This window comes from Chlamydotis macqueenii, chromosome 3, assembly GCF_036417535.1.
Source record: "Chlamydotis macqueenii isolate bChlMac1 chromosome 3, bChlMac1.mat, whole genome shotgun sequence".
Classification (NCBI taxonomy): Eukaryota; Metazoa; Chordata; class Aves; order Otidiformes; family Otididae; genus Chlamydotis; species Chlamydotis macqueenii.
The window spans coordinates 43,287,647-43,310,087 of record NC_141558.1 but is presented as its reverse complement, the minus strand read 5'-3'; the positions used below and the strand labels follow the sequence as shown (position 1 = coordinate 43,310,087).

Genomic DNA, 22,441 nt, shown 5'->3' with positions numbered 1-22,441 from the left:
TCACCAACCACCTCCTTGCTCTCCATGTGCCTTAGCATGGTTTCCAGGAGAATCTGCTCCATGACCTTGCCAGGCACAGAGGTGAGGCTGACCGGCCTGTAGTTGCCCGGGTCCTCCTTGTTCCCCTTTGTAAAAATGGGGGTTATGTTCCCCCTCTTCCAGTCATCGGGGACCTCACCAGACCGCCACAACTTCTCAAATATGATAGACAGTGGCTTGGCAACTTCATCCGCCAGTTCCCTCAGGACCCGCGGATGGATCTCATCAGGACCCATGGACTTGTGCACCTTCAGGTTCCTCAGATGATCCTGAACCTGCTCTTCCAGTACAGTGGGCGGTTCTTCATCCTCCCAGTCCCTGCTTGTGCCTTCCACAGCTTGGGTGATGAGACAAGAGCCCTTATCAGTGAAGACTGAGGCAAAAATGTCATTGAGTACCTCAGCCTTCTCCATGTCCTGGGTAACCAGGACGCTGGTTTCCTTCCAGAGGGGGCCTACATTCTCCTTGGTCTTTCTTTTATCCCCTAAATATCTATAGAAGCTTTTCTTGTTGCTTTTTAGATCTCTGGTCAGATTCAGTTCTGTCAGGGCTTTAGCCTTCCTCGCCCGATCCCTGGCCACTCGCACAGCCTCTCTGTAGTCCTCCCAGGCTATCTGTCTCCGTTTCCACCCTCTATAGGCTGTCTTCTTCACTTTCAGTTGGTCCAGGAGCTCCTTGCTCATCCACGCAGGCCTCCTGGCCTTTTTGCCCGATTTGTTCTTCATTGGGATGCACCTCTGCTGAGCTTGGAGGAGGTGCTCCTTGGATATAGACCAACTTTCCTGGGCCCCTCTTCCCTCCAGGGCCGCCTCCCGTGGCACTTGGCCCATCAGGTCCCTGAAGAGGCTGAAGTCTGCCCTCCTGAAGTCCAGGGCAGAGAGCTTACTGTGTAGTTTCCTCACTGCCCCGTGGATCTTGAACTCCACTGTGTTGTGGTCGCTGCAGCCAAGGCTGTCCTTTAGTTTCACATCCCCCACCAGTCCCTCCCTGTTGGTGAGCACAAGGTCAAGCATGGCACCCTTCCTTGTTGGCTCCTTTGTTGCCTGCAGGAGGAAGTTGTCGTCCATGCATTCCAGGAACCTCCTGGATTGCGTGTGCCCTGCCGTGTTATCTCTCCAACAGATATCGGGGTGGTTGAAGTCCCCCATGAGGACCAGGGCTTGTGACCGCGAGGCTGCTCCTATCTGGCTATAGAGCACCTCGTCTGCTCTGTCCTCCTCGCCAAGCAGCCTGTAACAGACCCCCACTGTAATGTCCCCTGTCCCTCCTCTTCCTCTAATCTTGACCCCTAAGCTCTCTGTCAGCTCCTCCTCCATCCCCAGGCGGAGCTCCACACACTCCGGCTGGTTCCTGACGTAAAGAGTGACACCCCCTCCTCATCTCCCCTTCCTTGTTGGATACCTGGAGAGCCAGGGGCACTTAGTGAACAATCCAGACCGAATGGAATTGTTGTGTTTTTGAGTAGCAGGCCTCAAGGACATCGATAAGGCCGCTTGTGAGAAAGTACTGAAGCTGCCTGTAAGAAAGTACTGAAGCCACCTGTGAGAAAATAATGAGGCCGTCTGTGAGAAAGTAATGAAGCTCCCTGTGAGAAAGTAAACGAAGCAACCTTGAGAAGAAGGAAAACAGCTGGCATACGTGACTGGGGGCTGAACGTGATACAGGGTGCAGGTGGAGAGAGCCGTGCGCGTGAACATAGAGACTTAACGAATCATACTTTAGCTAGGAGCGCGTGCATGATATAGTTAACCAATTAGTAGAGAGCTTGCGCATGATACGGAATTAGAAGGGCTATATTAACCGGGATGTATCAACAATAAATTGGCATTTGCTTGATCATATTGGTCATCAGCAGTGTCTGTTACTTCCGCGTCAACACTTCCTGTCCTTTCTAAAAAGCCTATACCCTTCCATGCCGACACTCCAGTCGTACAAGTCGTCCCACCACATCTCCGTGATGCCAACAAGGTGGTAGCCCTGCTTGTGTGCATGCATCTCCAGCTCTTCCTGTTTATTCCCCTTGCTGTGGTCAATCATATAACATGTATATGATTGAACATAAAAGTGATTTTAGACTAGTATTTGTGAATTTGACCCATTTCTTCCCTCACCTGGGAGAAAAGACATGAAGCTTCTGTCTGATATAATCAGCCTGCTTCTTTCTTGGAACCAACCGTAACCAAAGCATCTAAGAAATGTTGGTTGTAGTCAACAGTCTGGTGGGACTTGTTTGAGGGAAGCATCGGGTGTCTAGAGCAAGAGCTAGTGTATTTAGTACTTCCTAGAGGGATGCTAGCCAGTGAATAGCAGTGAGAAACACTGCTGGGGTCCTTACCTGAGGAGACTTCTGATTTCTGAAAGCTCAAATCTTTCCTCAGTTGCTGTCAGCAGATCAGGCATATGGACTTGTGTGCCACTACTGTACAGTAGAGTCAGGCAAAGTTACGCAGGTTTATCACTGAAATGGTTGACTGCGTTTAAAAATAATTCTGTAGGTAAAAGACTGGCTTGCTGTTGATGGGTCTTTGTGAGATGTAGGCAATGAGGAGGTTGTTCCGTTCTACATAATTGGTTAGGGACAAACATTTTGGCAGAGCTAGCTAAAGGGGTAATGGTTTTAAACTAAGAGAGGGTAGATTTAGACCAGATATATGGAAGAAATTTTTTACAATGACAGTAGTGGAATACTGGAACAGGTTGCCCAGAGAGGTGGTGGATGCCCCATCCCTAGAAACGTTCAAGGCCAGGTTGGACGGGGCTCTGAGCAACCTGATCTGTGTTGGAGATGTCCCTGCGCCTTGCAGGGGGTTTGGCCTAGATGACCTTTAAGGGTGCCTTCCAACCCAAACCATTCTATGATTAATTTGCCTGTTAGATAAGAACTGAATTTCATTTGCCAGATTGGAGTTTCCAAATTCAGACAAAAAGGTATATAGTTAAGATAAATTCTGCTATTTTAAGTTTTATCCATTCATCTTGATGGTAGAAGGCCTGATGTTATCCAGTTTCATCTTACCTTGGCTATGGCATTGGGGATTGCTAGTTACTCTTTCAGTCTCTGAACTGGCTTTCCTGAATATTTTGGTTTTGTGATTTTTATGCTCTTAACAATGTTTAAATGTTGCTGTTGGGGACTGGTTTTTATTTTTTTTATTTTCATTTGTACAGATGATATTTATAGTTTTAGGTGCAAAAACCTGAAGAGTAGGTATTTTTAAGACAAGTGGCTCTGCTTTGTAGTGTGAATAACTTTCATCGGGCTTTTTTTGTCTGTGATTAGTAGCATCGCATCCCAGGTCTTTCAAATTACTCCAGTTAGAAAAGTCTTAAGAGAGCGAATAGACCTTGTGCAGTTCTGAAAGCTCCTTCAGATGGGCATGGTGGAACAAAGACGAGAGAAGCATTTTAATTTCTGAAACTGTTAGTGGAAGGTGATATACAAGATCTCTCCCTCTCAGAGCCAGGACTGAGGTCTTCAGCAGCTTTACTTAGGACTGCAGTGTCAGGAAAGATGCTGTTCTAACACCTAGAAGTTGAAAAGGCTGTGTACCATTCTCAGTATGTGAGTCACTTGTTCAAGGTAGAACAGGGAGAGTTTGCATGTCTAAGAACATTATTGCCTTTCCAGATTCATTTATGCACTCACTAATTGTGATGACTGTATGCTGTTTAAAATATAAATGGTTTTGAGCCTATTTCCGGTGTACAGGAGGTTATGGTTTGGGAATTTAGCTTTCTGCAGCCAGATGGGTTATAGTGTTGCTAAGGAAACAGACTATAAATGAAGTGGCAGCTGAGTGTCCCTAGAACATCAGACTGCTTGAAGCTGGTATTTTAAACTCATTTAGGTGGGTAGATAAATTGATGATGCGATGAGAAGTTAATTTCCTGTATTTTACGGTTTGTTAATTTTCATTGCTTTGTTGGTATTTACAGAAGGTACCTTAACTTCCCACTCAGACCACCTGGTGTGTGGGTCACTGAACAAAAATCTGCTGTTAAAATTAGAAAATGGACAAAAGCCATACAGTAAAACAGATCTTAAAATAATCGTTAGAACTACTGCTCAGATAATGGTGTAACAAAGACCTGGCGGCAGTATGGTCCTAATGTAAAACTGAGACTAGGAAGTAAGCTGAGATTCTTCAAAGTACACGGGACATAGAGCTGCTATGGACCTGGTGAACTTTCAGATTTTGAACTTCATGTATAAGCTGTTTAACATCTATATTATACATATTTGATTTACATATATGAAGTTGCTCAGAGCAAGTGAATTGAATTGCATTTTTGATAGTTGCTCTGCCCAGGAGGAGACCTTGGCTCTTTTTTCTAATGCTTTTGATGAAAGGGCATCAGGTTTCCAAACTAGTGCTATTGACTGATCCTGCAGGATTTTTTTTTTTTTTTCTTCCTACACAGAAGGGCAAGCACAGCTGAGCCATTCTAGCTGAGCATGTGGCTATAGGGATAAAGACTTGACTTAAGTAAGCTGGGCCAAGAGAACAGACAGCAAGCACTACTGTTAGTGAGGTGGACTGACTGGACAAGGAGAAGGCAGCAAGAGTTCTGAAAACAGAGGGAGGTAGATTCGGACTAGACATAAGGAAAAAAATTTTTACAATGAGGGTGGTGGAACACTGGAACACGTTGTCCAGAGAGGTGGTGGATGCCCCATCCCTGGAAGCATTCAAGGCCAGGTTGGACAGGGCTCTGAGCAACCTGATTGAGTTGGAGGTGTCCCTGCTCCTTGCAGGGGGTTTGGCCTAGATGACCTTTGAAGGTCCCTTCCAACCTAAACTATTCTATGAATAGCCTTTTGAAATACCTGTAAACCTCGGATTTTTAAAAGCGTATGTATAGGGTGTGGATCCTCTCCATCCCGCTTACCAAGGTTTCCAGCATAAGAGGTACAGTAACGTGCTTATTTCACATTGCTTGCTTTACCTTTAAGTGCTTTGTGTTCCTGCAGTTAAAGTCCCTTCTTTGGAGCTTTATGGGCTTGGAAGCTCATACTAGAGAAGGTAATGTTATCCATGTTCTCAGCATTGTGTGAGCTGTGGTTTAAGATAACAGGAATGACTAGAGTCTGTCTAGATTTTGTATATTTAGAATTGCACCCGTTTAAAAAAACAACTGGTGATAGCAGCAGATAGATAGTGAAGGGTAACGGAAAAAATGTAATGCAAGAGTCTGCTCTGCTGTTTTGAAGTTGCATCCCATCTATACAAAGGTGTAAACTCAACCATATGAGCAAGCAGTTCTAGTTTTGCTCAGACATGTTGTTTATGGGGTATATCTACTTAAAATGAGACTAACATGGACTGAATATGCATGAGGCTCACAGGCTATGTTTGCTTAAGAAGAAAAGGAATAAAAGTGGCCTGGGAGCAGAATAGGCAATGGTTGAGTCTGTAGAGCTTCAGAAACTTGCCTTAGCTACTTCTATAACAAAAAGAGGGATCTGGAAGGGTTTTTGTAAGATGTAAAACAGTAAGAACTTTCCAAGCAAAGGTAATATGTGAGCTAAGGATTTGAAGTATATACAGGTGGTCGGTAGAATGGCCATTCTATGTTTTCTGAATTGAAATGAAGCTGTTTTCAGTAAAACACATTCTGGAAAATGACTCAGTGTTCCAACAGTGTTAAACTTCTTCAACATGCAGCATTTAAACTGTTGTTTAGAGTACATTGGAGAGAACTGTTTCTGTTCTTTACAGACAGGTAGGCAACAGAAGGCATTGTGGAGATGGCATTTAGTACACTGTATATAATCTTTCCCTCCATGTTTGTCTTATGACTGGATTTATTGTATTGATGTGAGTACTGTCGACCTACATATGGATCAGGGTCTGCTGTTGTCTTTATCACTGGAAACAGTAGCCAGGAACAGACTACAGCTGTCACAGCATGTAAGTCATGATTTTTCCTCTTTAACTGCCCCTTTGCTGAGAGATTTGTCGATGGAGCCAGTTTAATTGTTGTGGTGGCTGTTTGCTCCTGAAGGATGCCTTGCATCTTTCCTGAAAGTCTCTTTCTCATCTTTTGACAAACTGTGTGGCTGTTGTGTGGTGGAAGGAGCTACAGGACCCATGAGAAAGCTGGCAGCAAAGACACACTTGAATGAGATTAATTGTTGCTGCAAAGTGCCTATAGAAAAGGGATAGTAGGAAGAAGATAGCAAGCCAGATGAAAATGTTCTGAGGGATTAGTTGTGGCTCTTGGTCTGTTGATTGAACCTGGATGAGAAATATTTTGAGGGAACTAAAGTAAATGTACTGTACCATACTGTAGTCATGTGTGCTGGAACAGGTCTTGTTAAAGTGAATCCTTTTTTTGTGTAAACAAAATAATAATGTACGAACAGTTTTGGCTTTTCTTGGAGAGATTTTGTAGAAATACGTTAAAGTTAACACTTTATCAATGGAAAAACCAATCATTATTTGATGGGCAAAAGTTTCTATAGAAGTTATTTTCAGCATCTCTGAGTGTAAAGGAGCTGCTAACAGAAGCTTGACTATTATACCTGGAATAGGAAAGTGATTTTTATAGAAATAAAATGGAAATAATCAGAAGATTAGACAAAAATACTTTAAATCAGTCCCAAAGAAAGGCAGAAAAACTGTATTTTTATTGTCAGTCATGACAGCCTAATAGAGAATCCTTTAAAATGACCTGCAAACCTGCCCCAGTAGTTAATCTTTTTTTTTTCCCCTGTCTCAGAAATACAAGAGGAACATAATTTCTGATTTTGTATGTGTTCTTTTTGATGCCTTGTATTGAATAATGTTAATTTTAACATTAACAATATTTTAGGATTTATCAAGAGATTTATAGAGAGCACAGAGGCAAGGGTGTAATTTTCTGATCTCTTTAGAGGGATGTCATTACAGGCTGTTTGTGCTTTTTTAAAAAAAAAAATCTATATAAGTCTCTTGGTCTGAACTTTTCAGTAGTTGCAATCAAATTAGAAATTATATGTTAAGTTTATCATTCTATTTAGAGTTACCCTGTATGCAAGATGATTCCATACAATATTTTCTCAGGATCAGTTTCATATTGTAATTGAGACCAAATAAACGTCTCTGTACCTGAAGAAACACTTTGATATTATTTGAAAAATGAATTAATTGAACATACTTTACCAGCTTTGGGTAAAGCAGGGAAATATGATCTTGAGCTGCCAAACTGGAAGACAACATGAGTTAATGTGTAGCTTCTTCCTGGTGAGGTAGTATTCTCTTTCTAGGTTTGGTGGTTTTTTTGGTTGGTTTGCTTGGGTTTTGGTTTTGTTTTGGTTTTTTTGGTTGGTTTGCATTTTTTGGTGTTGTGGATGTTTTGTTTTTGTTTTTGCCTGTTTGTTCATTTTAAAAAATAGTAATTATTTTTTAAAAATAGTGTGAAAATGCCTCACTTTTATTACTGACGGGAATTTTCCATGGAAACAAGCCTTTCCTAAATATGAAATTTGTGAACTGGGAACTGCTGTAACTCTATGTGAGATGTTTGATTTGGCCTACTATTTGTTTAACTGCTCCCAAGTAGGACAAAACCACTGAGTATTGCAAAATAATTTCAATTAACTGTCAAGTTATTTGTAACAGGGGATTATAAGATACTTAAAAAGGATTTAAGTCCCTCAGTTTGTAAGAGTATTTGTTTGCTTTGCATTGTTATTAAAAAAAAAAAATTGAAATCAAGATCTCTTGTATTACGTTAAAACAAAACAATATGCTTTAAAAATCACCAGATTGCCTCATTTAAATATTTTTTGGCTTGTAAATTTAATCAATTCTTTTTAGCTGTTCGTGATGCGTGTTCCAAGCACTGCCTGTCACATCTGTACAGAAATTGGTAGTGCCCTGTTGCATAGGGTCTGAATGTCTGTAATGTGTCATCTCACCTTGAGAGCTGTCCAAATGGGAACTCTCAATTTAACTGTATTTTTTTAATTTCTAGTATGAACAGATTTCTGACTAGGATTGTTTTGCAGAAACAATTGCCATCATCAAAGTGTTATTCCAGTTGGTTAGCATGAGACAAAAATAATTTTGAAGCTATTAAAACAATTAGATGATATAGATAACTACTAAGAAGTAGTTAGTTTATGTAGTATCTGTTTCTGTGTTGTGAAAAATGTTACTATTGTAATATGTAGCTGATTTTTAATAGACTAATAAATATGCATATAAACTAAATCTATGTTTAGTTCTCAGCTAAATCTTATCCTTGCAGCCTTTAAGTACTCTCAGAGCAGGATGCTGCAAGTAGCAGCATTTCTGTTGCTGAAATACAGTCAGCTCATTTAACTTGCTATGAGCACCTCTTCTCTGTGAACCAAGTGCCGAGAAGTGAGATCCGTAACATCTGTGTTACAGCAGCAAGACTTCTGGGCAGGAGCAAAATTTGACTGTAGCATGAGATGAATCCCTGTGGGAAAAGCAGAATCAAGGCTGATCGTGTTGCTCTAGGAGTTAAAGCAAATGCCAGAAACCTATTGTGGGCAGCACACAGTGTGAAAAGAGTACAAATTCGGTCATTCTAATAATTTTGCTGTTAGCATCCCTGCGTCTTTTTATAAAAAGATGCATTTTTGTTAAAATCAATTTGATTTCATAGAACAGATTTTTTTTTTTTTTTAGGAGAGATGGCTTAATAAATTTCATCAACATAGAATGCTGTTAATGATGGGGTTACCATTTTTATAAGATGACTTCTATAAGCCCTTTTGTTTTGGTGGAAGATAATGTGCTAACGGCTGTTAAAACTACTGATGAATAAAAGAATCCACCTTCCCCTGTTTTTAGCAGAAAGCAGTGCAGTAGTGTATATCAAGGGTACTGAGGGACTATGAAGGAGGGGTGAGTGATGTAATACAAGGAGCCTTTAGATCTTTACCTTATGGTCTATGAAAGTGTGGATATGAAATATCTGCACAGAACTCAATCTTCTGTTCAGAGAATGTTCTAGAGGAGTAGCTCTAGTTGAAAAGCCAAAATAGCCTTAGGACAGCTCTGTTAAAGCTTTCTGACTTGAAGCAGGTTTTTTTTACTTGCTATGATTTCTAATAGACTGACTTTTTGGTCAAGAAGAGAAGCTTTCAGTATTTAAGTTTATTTTTGCTCATGGTTTGACTTAATATCCCAAGAACATGTTAAGAAGACTTGATTAAAAATGGCCATGGATGTGGAGAGCTGTCACTAAAGTACTAACGGAAGTTATGACTCTTTTGAAAAGCGATGGTGTACTGAAAGCATTTCATAATATTTTGGAAACCTTCTCTAGTTCCTAAGTCTTTAACATAATTTAAATGCTTGTCGGAAACATTTTTAAGTTTAATGGTGTTTAAGACCTCTGTGATTTTAGTTCCACTATTTCAGTTCTTTGGAAATGGCAGTTCCTAGTTTGGGGAATTGAAATAGACTGAATAACATGCAAATTCCTCTAAGATCATCCATAATTACAAGTTTTGCACCGTTCTTGCGTGTGGCACAGCACTGTCTTGAATGTAAATACCTCTTAATATATAGAAGACAAATCTAGATCTTATGCCTTGATCTGTGTACCCCAGCATCTCACAGCTTCAGACCAGAAGTGTGAAGTTTTTTAATTTGCTTGCCAGGGTCTGTTTTAGTCCAAATCAATCCTGCTTCAGGACTGGGGAGCTGGGTCCAGGAATGAGTAAGTGAATGACAAAGAGGTCAGGACTATCCTTTTAGTAGCTCTGCCAGCTCTAAATGCTGATATCAAGGCAATAATTCTGTAAGTAGAGCTCTTTGCAGGTACAAGAATCCTTGCGTTCAAATTTCATTAAAGGATTGTGAAGGGTTACAGAGCTTTTCCCCTCTGTTCTTACAAAAAAGCCTGACTAGTAATTTATAATGAGGGGGAAAAAAAATGTCGTTTGGAAACATTATTAACCCCTGATGGCCAACAGAAAACTACCCAAAGCAATCTTACCCAGTGAAGAGCAAGCTCTTCAAGGTACTCAAATTTAGTAAAATTTTCCAGATTTACTTCAAAAAAGTGCCTTTATTTTTTCCCTTCTTGGAGGCTTGAAGTGGAAGAATTTTATAGCTTATGGTGACACTCTGGATGCAGGGGGGTTGGACTAGATGACCTTTAAAGGTCCCTTCCAACCCTAACTGTTCTATGGTACCATGCTTTTCCATATTGATTTTAAAGATATGTTTACTGAGAGTTGGACATGCTTTCTATAAACACATAAGTAGAGAGAAGAAGTTATTTTTGTGACAGAAAATGTGCTTGTCTGGTGGGAAGATCTGACAGGCTGTCATTGTATTTAATCTGTCCAAGTTCCTGGTGGAGTCTTCTGCCTGCTGGAAAACTTGTTCACTTCTTTGACACTTCAGAAAGAGGGACGATTAACAGTTTATAATACTTATCTCACTAAAGAGGAAACAAACTAAGTGGTTAGAGTCTATAATAATCTAATAGCTACATTTTATCTCTTTTAGACATAACTAAATCTGAGACTTGTGTTTTTCCTTCCCACCTTGCTGTGTGGAGCAAACGTAAAGATAAAATTTTTGTGTTAATGGAAAATAATTTGTATCAATAGATTGTCAGACACTGACTTCCATTGTGGCTAAATAATGGATTTGTTCTGCTGAAGGTGGATTTCTCAGTAGGCCCCGGACTGGCAAATTAGGCCTTATGTTTTGGGTGTTTGAAGTCTGTGTTAAGTTGGTTGCAGATACAGAAACTCAGCACTTGAATAATTGGAGGAACCAGGAAATTGGGTGGTCTTAAAGTACAGTTTGTTCTCACTGCTTCCTTTGTAGGAGGTCATTGTAAACTCATTGGCTGGTTTATCCTCCAACTCCCATGTACAGCACTTATTAGAAACTTGTTTCTAAAGGATCCTGACATCTTTTTCTCCGGTGTAGAGGTGACTTACAGGTGCTCCAAAAGATGCTTCTTGTGAAAATTAAAAGCTGTGTAGCTTTTTTAAAACCAGCATCTGAAAGTGTCTGTGCCCCATGTTATTTTGATTTTTACATGTAAACAGTATTTATATATAAATCAGATCTCTGGGATCTTTTACTGTGACATAAACTCAGCTTTCAAGGCTCGCTGAAGTTATCTGGGTCCTACTGAGTGTATATGGAAAAGCTACATTGAAAATTGATCTTCTTAGTAAACAATAAGGGTGTCCTGATGGAATATTGACAGTTCGACTTGGTCATCTTCGAGGTATTTTCCAATAATGATTCTAATATTCTATTATGTAGCTTTTTAGCTATATTAGGCCCAGTTGACAGAAATAATTTTAACTGCTTGAGGCATAATAACATTATGTTGATAACTGGTACGAGAGCATGTAAAGGAAGTGCTGAGATCCTGCACTGAAACTTTCACAGTTCATTCTTCCTCTCTAGACTTGTTTTCTTGTCCTTTGCTTTTCCAATACTATTACGCTGATATCTTTGTCATTTGAGGAAAATTTATTCAGCTTCTTTATTATGTTCAGTAGCACCCTGTGGATTTAAATGACTTTTTTTCTGAGAGGCTTTGGGGGTCTCAGAATCAGGATCCTGATGTTTAAGGCTAAGCATGTATTTATTATATATAGATCCAAAAAGACTTGTGGCAGCTAACTGCTGTGTGCTTGTCTACAAATTAAATAAATGCCTCTGAATGGTATCCAAAACATGTTACTCCAGTCCTGGCAAATGTTAGTTTTGAATGGTGAGATTCTTATGCTCCACAGGTGAGATAGCTGAGAATCTCTTTGGCTTGATGAAACTTTAATGCCTTAGTCCTGCCTAAGATCTATACCTTCTACAAGAAGGGGGCATGTGATCTACCTTCTGTCAGGATACACAGCATATTCTACCTCTCCCAACAAAAATGAAGTTTTACTACAGGAAAAACTTTTGCTATTCTGATCTTGTCCTGCCTTGTGGGTAAATATGTCACAAACTTTTTTTTTTTTTTTGACAGGTTATTTGGAAAGAGAATATTTTGCTGAACAGAACAGCACAAGATGAGTTATGATTTCTGCTCTTCATGGGAGCCTGTCTGGATTGGTATGTCTTTTTAGAATTTTTTTTAATTTTTATTTGTCAAACTTATATGTAGTGATTGCATGTATAATCCAAAGATTCACTTAAAATTTAGGAAGCCAAGCATTTAGGAAGCTTCCAGCTTGTTAGTTGTGTGTTAATAACTAGGCAGAGACTATGGATTAAAAGTTTTCAATAATAATTTCAGTGTTTACTGTTCTTCCAGGTACTACAGTATTCAGTTAGCTCTTCAAGGTGAGTATAGTTAATATGACTGTTGAACTGGTTGGAAAGTTAGAAGTCAGGGGTAATATTGTGACAGTATTAGAAATTAACTTAGAACTGTGTAAGTCATTTCATGTGATCTACAAATTGAGAACATGTTTTTTTTTCCCAAAAGCTAAGAAAATATAATTATTCTTTACATTTTGCATATTTGTGGTTTAGAATAGTAATAATGATTCCCATGGCTGGCATTTCTTGACAGTTAATGGCTCTCTGGATTAAGGACAGAAATAAATATCCTCAAGAGGGCAATTAGTTGTACTTAATGACCCAAAGCAGAGGTGGCTGTTTCCCACAGTACTTTCCTATGAAAATTGCCACAGTAGCATTTATAGAGTGGAAAAAAGGAGAATTTCCTAAATTAAACTAATGCCTCTTGTGAATAGTTTTATGGGTCATCTACTCATGCAGTGTAGTTGATTAGTTTCAATTTAGGATATGTAAATAGGTATTAAAACCGAAAACTGCTAGTTCCTTTTAGGAGGAACGGTTAGATGAGTAAGAACATTGTCCCTGCTGATTTGTGCTTTGACTCATTCTTTACACTGGCTTTAGCAGAAAGAATTCCATTGCAATATATTCCTGCCTCTGCTTAATGACATAGGAAACAATGCTTGATTCATATTGAGAGAGGAGTATGTCCCAGGATGCTTTGTACAATAATGGGGTGTCAGAGAGCATATACTTAAGTATTTTCTATCAACACATAATTTTTTTAAAAACAAAATAAGCCCATGACCTTCATGTTTGTTATTGACTTTATCCTTTTTCCCCTGAGAATATTTTGCTTTTTTAATAGGTTTTTTTTTCTGGTGCAAAAATTGGTTTTGCCAAAGTTTACTATCAATGGGTTGTTTGTTTCTTTTAAGGTAGCTATAAAGCATGCAGAAGCTTCCTATTTGTGAGCACTTAAAACACCTCCAAGAAATAGGATCACTATACCAGGCATTGCTAGCTTCATTCTGAAGAATGGTTTCTGTGTGCTGGGCCAAATCTTGGTGCTGGGTAGTACTGAAAATATGCTTACTTTTAGCAAATAAATTTAATAAATAATTGAACATTTTGGCAGCTGTTCATAGCGTGTCCTGATCTGCATTAAACCTAACTGTTGTTATGGTGCTGTTATGTTCCCTGTTTTGTCTGTGTTGGAGTTACTGATTTTGACTGATGTTGGCTTTGCATATATGGTATAATCTTTTATTTCTGGTTGAGCATGGTATCCAAATTTTGAATAGAAACCTTCTAGCTTCAAAAGCTGTTAAAAACAGACACCATAATTCTAGCAATAATTATATTTGATGAATGAAATCTGTGTGGCATTTAGCTTTAAGTGTGTACTTCATTGAAATAATTGTGTCTATTATGTTCCATAAAAAGAAAGTTGCATATGAGTGAGAACCTTGCTTGAGACAAAATGTGCATACCCAGTAATTTTCAGCACTGAAATGGAAAAAAGTGATTGTGTGAAGCTTTTTTGCATCTGAAAAGAATCAGTGAGAGTACATGTTCCAAAAGTGAGAATGCTGTGACATAAAGGTATCTGCCTCTTGCCTGAGTACTTTGACTGTCAATAAGCTTACCTATTTAAACTATCAAAGCATGGTCATCTTTTACAAGCTATGTGATTACCATTCAGCAATGAGTCTGACTTTGAAATTACAGAATGTGTCTTTCTCAAAGAGCGAGTGAGGATTGAAATTAAATTGCTCTGAAGTTATCTTATTGGTCCCTTTGTTTCACCTTAAATTTCTGTCCTTATGTGATTTTTGGAAAGTAAGAAGGGTAGAAAGAAGGGTGGAGGTGCATTTTTAATAATCATGTGGATGCTCATGGTAGAAGCCCTTTAAGTAGGAGGAGGGGGGAAAGGAAGAATTTACGTATGATAGTTACAGAAGGGATCCTCTTGAGTTTGTTGGCTGAAATGCCAGTTACTTTTATGAAGGATGACAGCCAAGAAAGAGCATAACTAACTTGCCTGCAGGTTAGATAAATGTAACTCCAAAATACACTTGAGCATGCAGATTCAGTATGTGGTACATGGAGAGATTGCATACGTCTGAGTGATAAACAGAGTACAGAGAAGGGTGCTGCCTGGAAACCATCAGGAAGCAAGTAGCACAGGAGCAACACTGAAGAGTTTCTACCTGGGATCCAAAGCCTGCAGTCCTCTTATTAGGTCAGGTGTCTTCTTTGCAGTAGGTGATCACCGCTCACTCTTTTGTCCTTCTTGAAAAGATGTGACTGGTGACTTACGTGACAGCTAAACGGCTAATGCTCGCTTCCCACTTTAAGCACTTGATTAGGTCCAGGCAGCAGCTTGCATGGAGTCATTCTCCTCCTCATCTCTTAACACTGTAAGAAAAGCATACAAGCTTCACCCTGAGAGGAAAAAAGCACAAAACAGGAGGTAGCTACTTGCTTAAGAGAGCTGGGATGGTGAGAGAGCATACATGGGATTATTTTTCTTAGTCACTTTTTCTGGGTTTGTTAGGAGTAGTCTACAGACATCTGTGAGTCCTTTGTTCTTTTGCTATATGCTGCATGCTACTGGTTTGAGAGATGCAGGGTAGCACAATGTTTTTGGCTAAATTAAGTTTGCAGACCACTTTTGCTCCTACTCCTTGTCTAGTTCTTTCTGTTTAGAAGGACAACTTGAGATAAAGCAGTATTTGCTAAAACTTTGATTCTTTACCTTGAAACTTTTGCAGTTTTTTTTTTTTTCTTTACAGCTTTAATGATAAATGTTATCATCTAAGGCTCTGCTGAATTTCATACTTCAGAGTGTAAAGTCGTGTGGTGTCAATACGTTTAAAGAACTGTAAACTTAACCTAAGTGAGGAAATTCTGTTGTATACATTTACAGTTAGTCAAGTAACTGCATATATGTGCTCAAAATGTCTGTATTAAAGGGTAGGTACCCTTTGCAGTCAGCAGAGGGAGATAGGAGCTTCATGAGGGCGATTAACATCTTCCTGGCATGGACATCTGTATAAAGATCATGTGAAGTATGTCCTAAACTGCCTTCTAAATCCACAGAAGCTCTATGGCATCCAGAGCATACTGTGGCAAGTATTTTCATAATTAATTGTGAAATAATAATTTCCAGTTCTGGCCTCCTCAGGTCAAGAGAGACATGGATGGGCTACGAAGATGATCAAGAGACTGAAGGCATCACTTCTGTGAGAAAAAGCTGAAAGAGCTGAGAGTGCTCAGCCTGGAGCAGAGCAGGCTCTGGGGGATCTTATCAGTGTGTATTAATACCTGTAGGGAGAGTACAAAGAGGACGGAGAGAAACTCTTTTCAGTAGTGCCCAGTGACAGGACCAGAGGTAGCAGACACAGACTGAAGCACAGGGGATTCCCCATGAACATCAGGAAACACTTTTTTTTCCTCTGTGAGGGTGAGTGAGCACTAGCACAGGTTGTGCAGAGAGATTGTGGAGTCTCCATCCTTGGAGATACTAAAGCTATCTAGACATGGTCCTGGACATCTGAGTCTGGCTGGCCCTGCTTGAGCAGAGGAGTTTGACAAGATGACCTCCAGAGGTCCCTTCCAACCTCAATCATTCTGCAATTTTGTGATTCCTTTGACTTTCGCTATTCTTATATTATGAGAGATGGCAGACCTTCACTTTCCTTGTGCCACTAATAGTTCTGTAGACCTCTGTGACACCTTTTTTTTTTTTTTTTTGTTACTTTTGAATGGAGATCAGGTAGAGCAGAAGTGAACATAGTACTGAAGAGGTGCCATGGATATGTATTGTAGCAGGTAGTGTGTATAAATATACAGTGTATGGAGATACCTCATGCTTTTCTTCCCTGTTTCTTCGCCAACAGTTCTGAAGACTTGGCTGATGTTTTCGTAGAGCAGACTACCAAAACTTAAAGATCTGTTTTTCTTCTGGATGGTAATCATTTGGTTTAGCATCTGTTACTGTGCAGATAACTTTTTTCCTATATGCGCGTACCTTTACCTCTAGCAACACTGAATTTTGTTTGGCAGTCTATGAGCTTGTCACTAACTGTCATGAGATCTCTCTGTACCTCTTCATAGTTGACCTTTGTTTTTATTAAATTGCTCTGAAAACCAGTTCATGTTCATCATCAGCAAATGTTATGGTTTCAGATTTCCTTCTTCTCGCCTATAGGCTGAAGAGCTTGAACCTCAGTATGGGTTTTCTTTGTAGGATCATTCTGGTGACCCTTTTTCACTGCAAAACTAACCATTCCTTCTTTTGTTTCCTGTCTTAAACTGATGATTGTCTGTGAGAGGGCTTTACATTTATCTAATGGCAAATTAGTTTATTTTAGAGCCTTGGTGGAGAGACCTTGTCAAAAACATTCAGAAATGCAAAAGTTACCTTTGCTGGCTTATTGCTTTCAGAGCTCTAAAAGATACTGCCCCAGGGATCTAATTTCCTATACTCCATGATTTTACATCCAGAATTATTTATTGAATTTATGTTCTTTTTCAGTCCCTGCAGAGTGCCACAGCTTCCTTCCCTCTTCAGTACTCTGGGCTTGTGGATTCATAAACCTCAGTGGAACTTTGGGTGAGATTTTCACATTCATTGCTAAAATCCTTTCTTATTTATCCTGGAAAGCTGTGTTAACCTTTTTGCTGTTGGTTACAGATTTTATTCTAACAAATATGTTAAAGAACATTAGTAAAGGAAAGGTTTATAAAGACAAAATAAAGAAGAGTTTTGGCTACTGTGTATTCTTTAGCCTGTAATTAACATTGAGGCTTTCTCTAGAAGAGTTACTGTAAAATGAAAATTAAAGAGAATGGAAAGAAAAGGAAAATCTAGAATAAAGTTAACAGAATTTGGCATTTTTGCAAAATGTTAGTGTATATAGCTCTTGCTGAATTTAACAATCTTTGAAATGTAATCGGATGAAATAGAAAATTATGATATTCCCTCCTATTCAAGCAGAAGACCTCTGGAAAGTGGAATTTGTGTGACTCGATGAAGTGAGGATGTTTATAATAATATCCCCTTGTGATACTATTGAAAATTAAAGGAGACAGAGATTAGTCATTTGTCTTGAAAAAATGCTGAAGGCAGTCTGGCCCTGGAAATCATCTAGCAATATTGAACTTGCAGATAGGCAGGGAATAGCTTTGCTATGGAATGAGAAAAGCAGGTCATAGTGCTGATGTACCTTGATGAATCCTGGGCAGCAGCCTGAGCAGGCTTGCATTCGGATTGCTAGAAATCCAACCTGGGAACATAGGTTAAGACTTTGTGGTCTTACAGTTCATTTCTTTGTTGGTGAAGTGTTATCCAGGGAAGAGTAAACTTCTGATCCACCACAAAGCATGTGGTCCTTCTGTAAATTCTTAAAAGCTTCTCTTCCTCCCTTCGCTTTTGCCTGATGTTAATACCAAATAGAACCTGTATAAATACTGCAGATAGGTTTGTGTTACCAAACATAAGCTTCTCAAGTTAGTAGTACAAGCTTGTCACCATGTACAAAGATGGAGGAGATGGATTGCCCTCTGAAGATACCTATATCCCTCTTATGACTGAAACCATGAAGACAGCCTGAAGTGACTATTACAGTCATCCAGAATGAATGAGGTGAATCTCACTTTATATGTCTGGTGATCTGTTTTTTTAAAATCCTTCTGGTTTTCAGCTTGATCAGATGCCAGACTAGTCTGGCAGTGTTTAACTTGATAGTCCAAGATAGAGAGGAGGAGCTCCATGAAGAGCTAGCACAGAAAAGGGGAGACAACTCTATGTTTTATTTGTCTGTAAGAACAGTACACGTAATAATACATGTAATAGCAGTGCAACAAAACAGTACATGTAAGCTGTAACAGAAAATTTGCATTGTATCAGCATAACAACGGGTAAAGAAGTTCAGCAGAATATCTGAGGATTAGATTTACAGGGAAAAATAATGCGCATGGTTAAATTATGTGGGATACCAAGATGAATTAACAAAGACATGTCTAGACCAGTGAAAGCAGGAGAGCTTTGCTGCAGGGGGAAGAGTTGTAGTGACTGAAGAGGAGTTAGTTTGCTGCACCTTGATATGAGACAAATTGAGAAATATTTTAATCCCGTGGACAAATTATTTAATAATTAATAGCAAGTTAGGATGTTTTCTGTGTTTTTCCTGAGGCATCTGCTGATGATGACTGATGTGGAACCAAGGATTCTGTATTATGTAGGATAGCTCAGATAGGTAGGCTTTTCAGTGGTTAGCAAACAGGCAGATAGGTGATACTGATACTATTTAAGGTGTTTAGAAATGTTATTAAAGTTTCCAGCTGTAGGCAATTTCAGAACAAAATCATAAATTTAGTTTTAAAATTATGGGATTTAAGTAAAAATACTGATTTGGTTTATTCACTCTTAATTGGTAAACTTTGTTTTCAGACACAAAAGTTTTCCAGTCCTGGTTATAGTAGAAAAAAGCTTGGTGAGTTGAGAGTATTGTACAGTATTGGCCAGACTACAGGAGCAGGATCTATAAGAAAAAGACCAAATATTACAAGACTTGTGTGACTGGTGCTGAGGTAAATTCTGTTAATCTAATCTGTAAATATGTATTAAGGATCCTTTTGTCATTGAGGAAAGCAGAGGCATTCAATATCTTTATTGATGATCTGGATGAGGGTATTGAGTGCACCCTCAGTAAGTTCGCAGATGACCCCAAATTGGCTGGGAGTGTGGATCTGCCTGGGGGTAGCGAGGCCCTTCAGAGGGATCTGGGCAGCTGGAGAGCTGGGCTGAAGCCAATGGGATGAGGTTCAACAAGACCAAATGCCGAGTCCTGCACTTCGGCCACAACAACCCCAGGCAGCGTTATAGGCTTGGGGCGGAGTGGCTGGAGGACTGTGTGGAGGAAACGGACCTGGGGGTACTGATTGATGCTCGGCTGAGCATGAGCCGACAGTGTGCCCGGGTGGCCAAGAAGGCCAACAGCATCCTGGCTTGCATCAAAAACAGTGTTACTAGCAGGAACAGGGAGGTAATTGTCCCCCTGTACTCGGCACTGGTGAGGGCGCACCTCGAGTACTGTGTTCAGTTTTGGGCCCCTCACTGCAAGAAAGACATTTAGGCCCTGGAACGCGTTCAGAGGAGGGCTACGAAGCTGGTGAGGGGTCTGGAGCACAGGCCTTGTGAAGAGCGGCTGAGGGAGCTGGGATTGTTCAGTCTGGAGAAGAGGAGGCTCAAGGGAGACCTTATAGCTCTCTATAACTTCCTGAAGGGAGGTTGTAGTGAGCTAGGGGTCGGCCTTTTCTCTCGTGTAGACAGTGATAGAACTAGAGGCAGTGGTTTCAAGCTGCGCCAGGGGAGATTCAGGCTGGACATTAGGAAATATTACTTCTCGGAAAGGGTAGTCAGGCACTGGAATGCACTGCCCAGGGAGGTGGTGGAGTCACCGACCATGGGGGTGTTCAAGAAACGTTTGGATGTTGTGTTGAGGGATATGATTTAGCTGAGAAGTATTGGTGATGGTTGGACTGGATGATCTTTTAGGTCTTTTCCAATCTTGATAATAATAATAATTTGGTTCCCCTTGGTTTCAGAGAGTCTTACTTTGTTTCTTTAAATTTCTTTCTTCTTTTTCAGGTGGAAATATTGACATGAATTTTTTCAGACGTTGAATTTTGATTTGTTAAATAACCAGGAATAAGATACTTCCTGAACAAGATGAAATGCCTTGAAGACCTTTGGTTCTGCTTTCATTTCTCCTGAAGCAATGGTTTTCTCAGCAATGTTGACGCTGGCCCACTCTGGGACCTCAAATGCTACTTTTATTGTTTATGAAAACGCCTATACGAATTTTACCACTCCTCAGTTCTTGCTTCATAGCGGCACAACACAGCCATTGAGATACAGTTCAGGTGCCGTGCTCACCACTGAGAGAAGTACTTTTCTGGTAAACTCTACAGCTATCATACCATCGCAAGAAGTTTTCAGGAGCTTGAGTTTGCCACTCCAGATCATTCTTTCTGCTGCTATGATATTTATCCTGTTGGTTTCTTTCCTTGGAAACTTTGTTGTCTGCCTCATGGTCTACCAGAAGGCAGCTATGAGATCTGCAATTAACATCCTCTTAGCAAGCCTGGCTTTTGCAGACATGCTGCTGGCAGTGCTGAACATGCCTTTTGCTCTGATAACAATCATTACCACTCAGTGGATTTTTGGGGATATATTCTGCAGAGTCTCTGCTATGTTCTTCTGGCTTTTTGTCATAGAGGGGGTAGTCATTCTTCTTATTATTAGTATTGACCGATTTCTTATCATAGTTCAGAGGCAAGATAAACTGAACCCTTACCGTGCAAAGATTCTCATTGCGATTTCCTGGGCGGCATCCTTTGTTGTTGCTTTTCCGTTATCTGTAGGGAATCCTAATCTGCAGATACCCTCAAGAGCACCTCAGTGTGTTTTTGGCTACTCTACAAGCCCAGGTTACCAAGCCTACGTGATAGTTATCTTGCTAATTTCTTTTTTTATTCCATTCCTGGTAATGCTGTATTCTTTTATGGGCATACTCAACACTGTCCGCCACAATGCAGTTCGTATCCACAGCCACCCTGATAGCATATGCCTCAGCCAGGCCAGCAAACTTGGTCTCATGAGCTTACAGAGGCCTTTTCAGATGAATATTGATATGAGCTTTAAAACGCGTGCCTTCACAACCATCTTGATTTTGTTTCTTGTTTTCATAGTCTGTTGGGCACCCTTCACCACTTACAGCCTTATTGCCACATTCAACAGCCACTTCTACTACAAGCACAACTTTTTTGAGATAAGCACTTGGCTCCTTTGGCTCTGCTACCTCAAGTCTGCACTGAACCCACTGATTTACTACTGGAGGATTAAGAAGTTTCATGATGCATGCTTGGACCTGATGCCCAAATACTTCAAGTTTTTGCCACAGCTACCTGGCCATACAAGGCGGCGCATTCGACCCAGTGCCATCTATGTGTGTGGGGAGCATCGGTCGGTAGTGTGAAGCTCGGTTGTTTGACAATGATTGTTATTTTCTAGGATTATTTGTTTTTAGGCTTTAGGTTGATTTTTATTTTGTTTAATATGGCTTCTTCAGTGTAGCCGTATCTTATGACTTGATTAAATTTTCCAGTACTCTGTGCAATTTTGGGAGGAAAGATAGAGGGAGGGAAAGCAATTGGTTATAGTTGGGTTTACTACCAGAATACAATGTAAACAAAATAACAAATGTTACCTCTAGGATTCTGTGGAAATCCATTCTTTTAAATGAAAACTACATTTGTAACATTCTGTCAGGTTTATGCTTACTAGGCCTGCAATTGCATCTAATTGTAGGGACTTTTTATGCTGCTAAGATACAGTATATTTAGTTGGTATAATTTTTCCGAAAAATGTTGCTGCTGTCTGCCAATGTATTAGAGCCAAAAAGTCTCATTAGATGACTTCTATTTAATTTTAACAATATTTCAGAAGTTTTCATGGTGACACTAGAAAACTTTGGTTTCTTTTAATATTTCCATTAATATTTTTGTGCACTTTACAACATTTATTATAGAATTTGTTCATTGGAATATTTTGTTCTGTATTGAAGGGGTATTATTATTATTAATTGTTTTGTTGGTGAATTTCAATGAAAGACCCATATAAGCTCTAGGAGGGCTATTTATGTTGGTATAGCTACACATACAGTCATAGAATTGCTGTTTTTCTAACAGCTGAACAAAAGTAATATTAACTGTTCAGTTATCAGGGGAGTTGGAAGGAGAAAATGGAAGAATGAAAGGGAAAGAAAGCAGTGAAGATACCATGTCCTGAGGTTTAGGCTTACACAAGGGGGGAAGAGGTCATTGTTACTATAGGTTGTTAAAAGCTATCCGAACTGAGCACTATGCCTGAAAACCTATCTGAAATTGTGACTCTAGGCCTACAATTTACACTGTGTTGGTATAACGCTGTTTCTGCCTGGAGCTTGTGTAAGGCTGGGTGTGCTCTACACTGCTGAAATAATGCTGTCGGGTGTTCTTTGGGATAGAATTAGGAATAGTAGGGTAAACCAGCAAACAAATAATCCATGAACTATAGTTGAGGCTAGGACTTAGTTTATGTAGTA

General features: G+C 39.8%; 1 protein-coding gene across 4 annotated transcripts in view; it reads left to right on the top strand.

Annotated features, from left to right (window-relative positions):
* The window catches only part of GPR63 (G protein-coupled receptor 63), a 32,577-nt gene extending 10,476 nt beyond the window's left edge, over positions 1-22,101 (top strand). For 2 of the 4 annotated variants that reach the window (XM_086745006.1, XM_086745008.1), the window contains exons 2-4: positions 12,007-12,092; positions 16,828-16,905; positions 19,945-22,101. In XM_086745006.1, coding sequence (XP_086601132.1) covers positions 20,075-21,334 — 1,260 coding nt within the window. In that variant the 5' untranslated portion in view covers positions 12,007-12,092; positions 16,828-16,905; positions 19,945-20,074 and the 3' untranslated portion in view covers positions 21,335-22,101. Of the gene's footprint in view, positions 1-12,006; positions 12,093-12,294; positions 12,324-16,187; positions 16,261-16,827; positions 16,906-19,944 lie in introns of those variants that run through there. The other 2 variants (XM_086745007.1, XM_086745009.1) reach the window with 2 other exon arrangements.
* Positions 22,102-22,441: the final 340 nt, after the last annotated feature.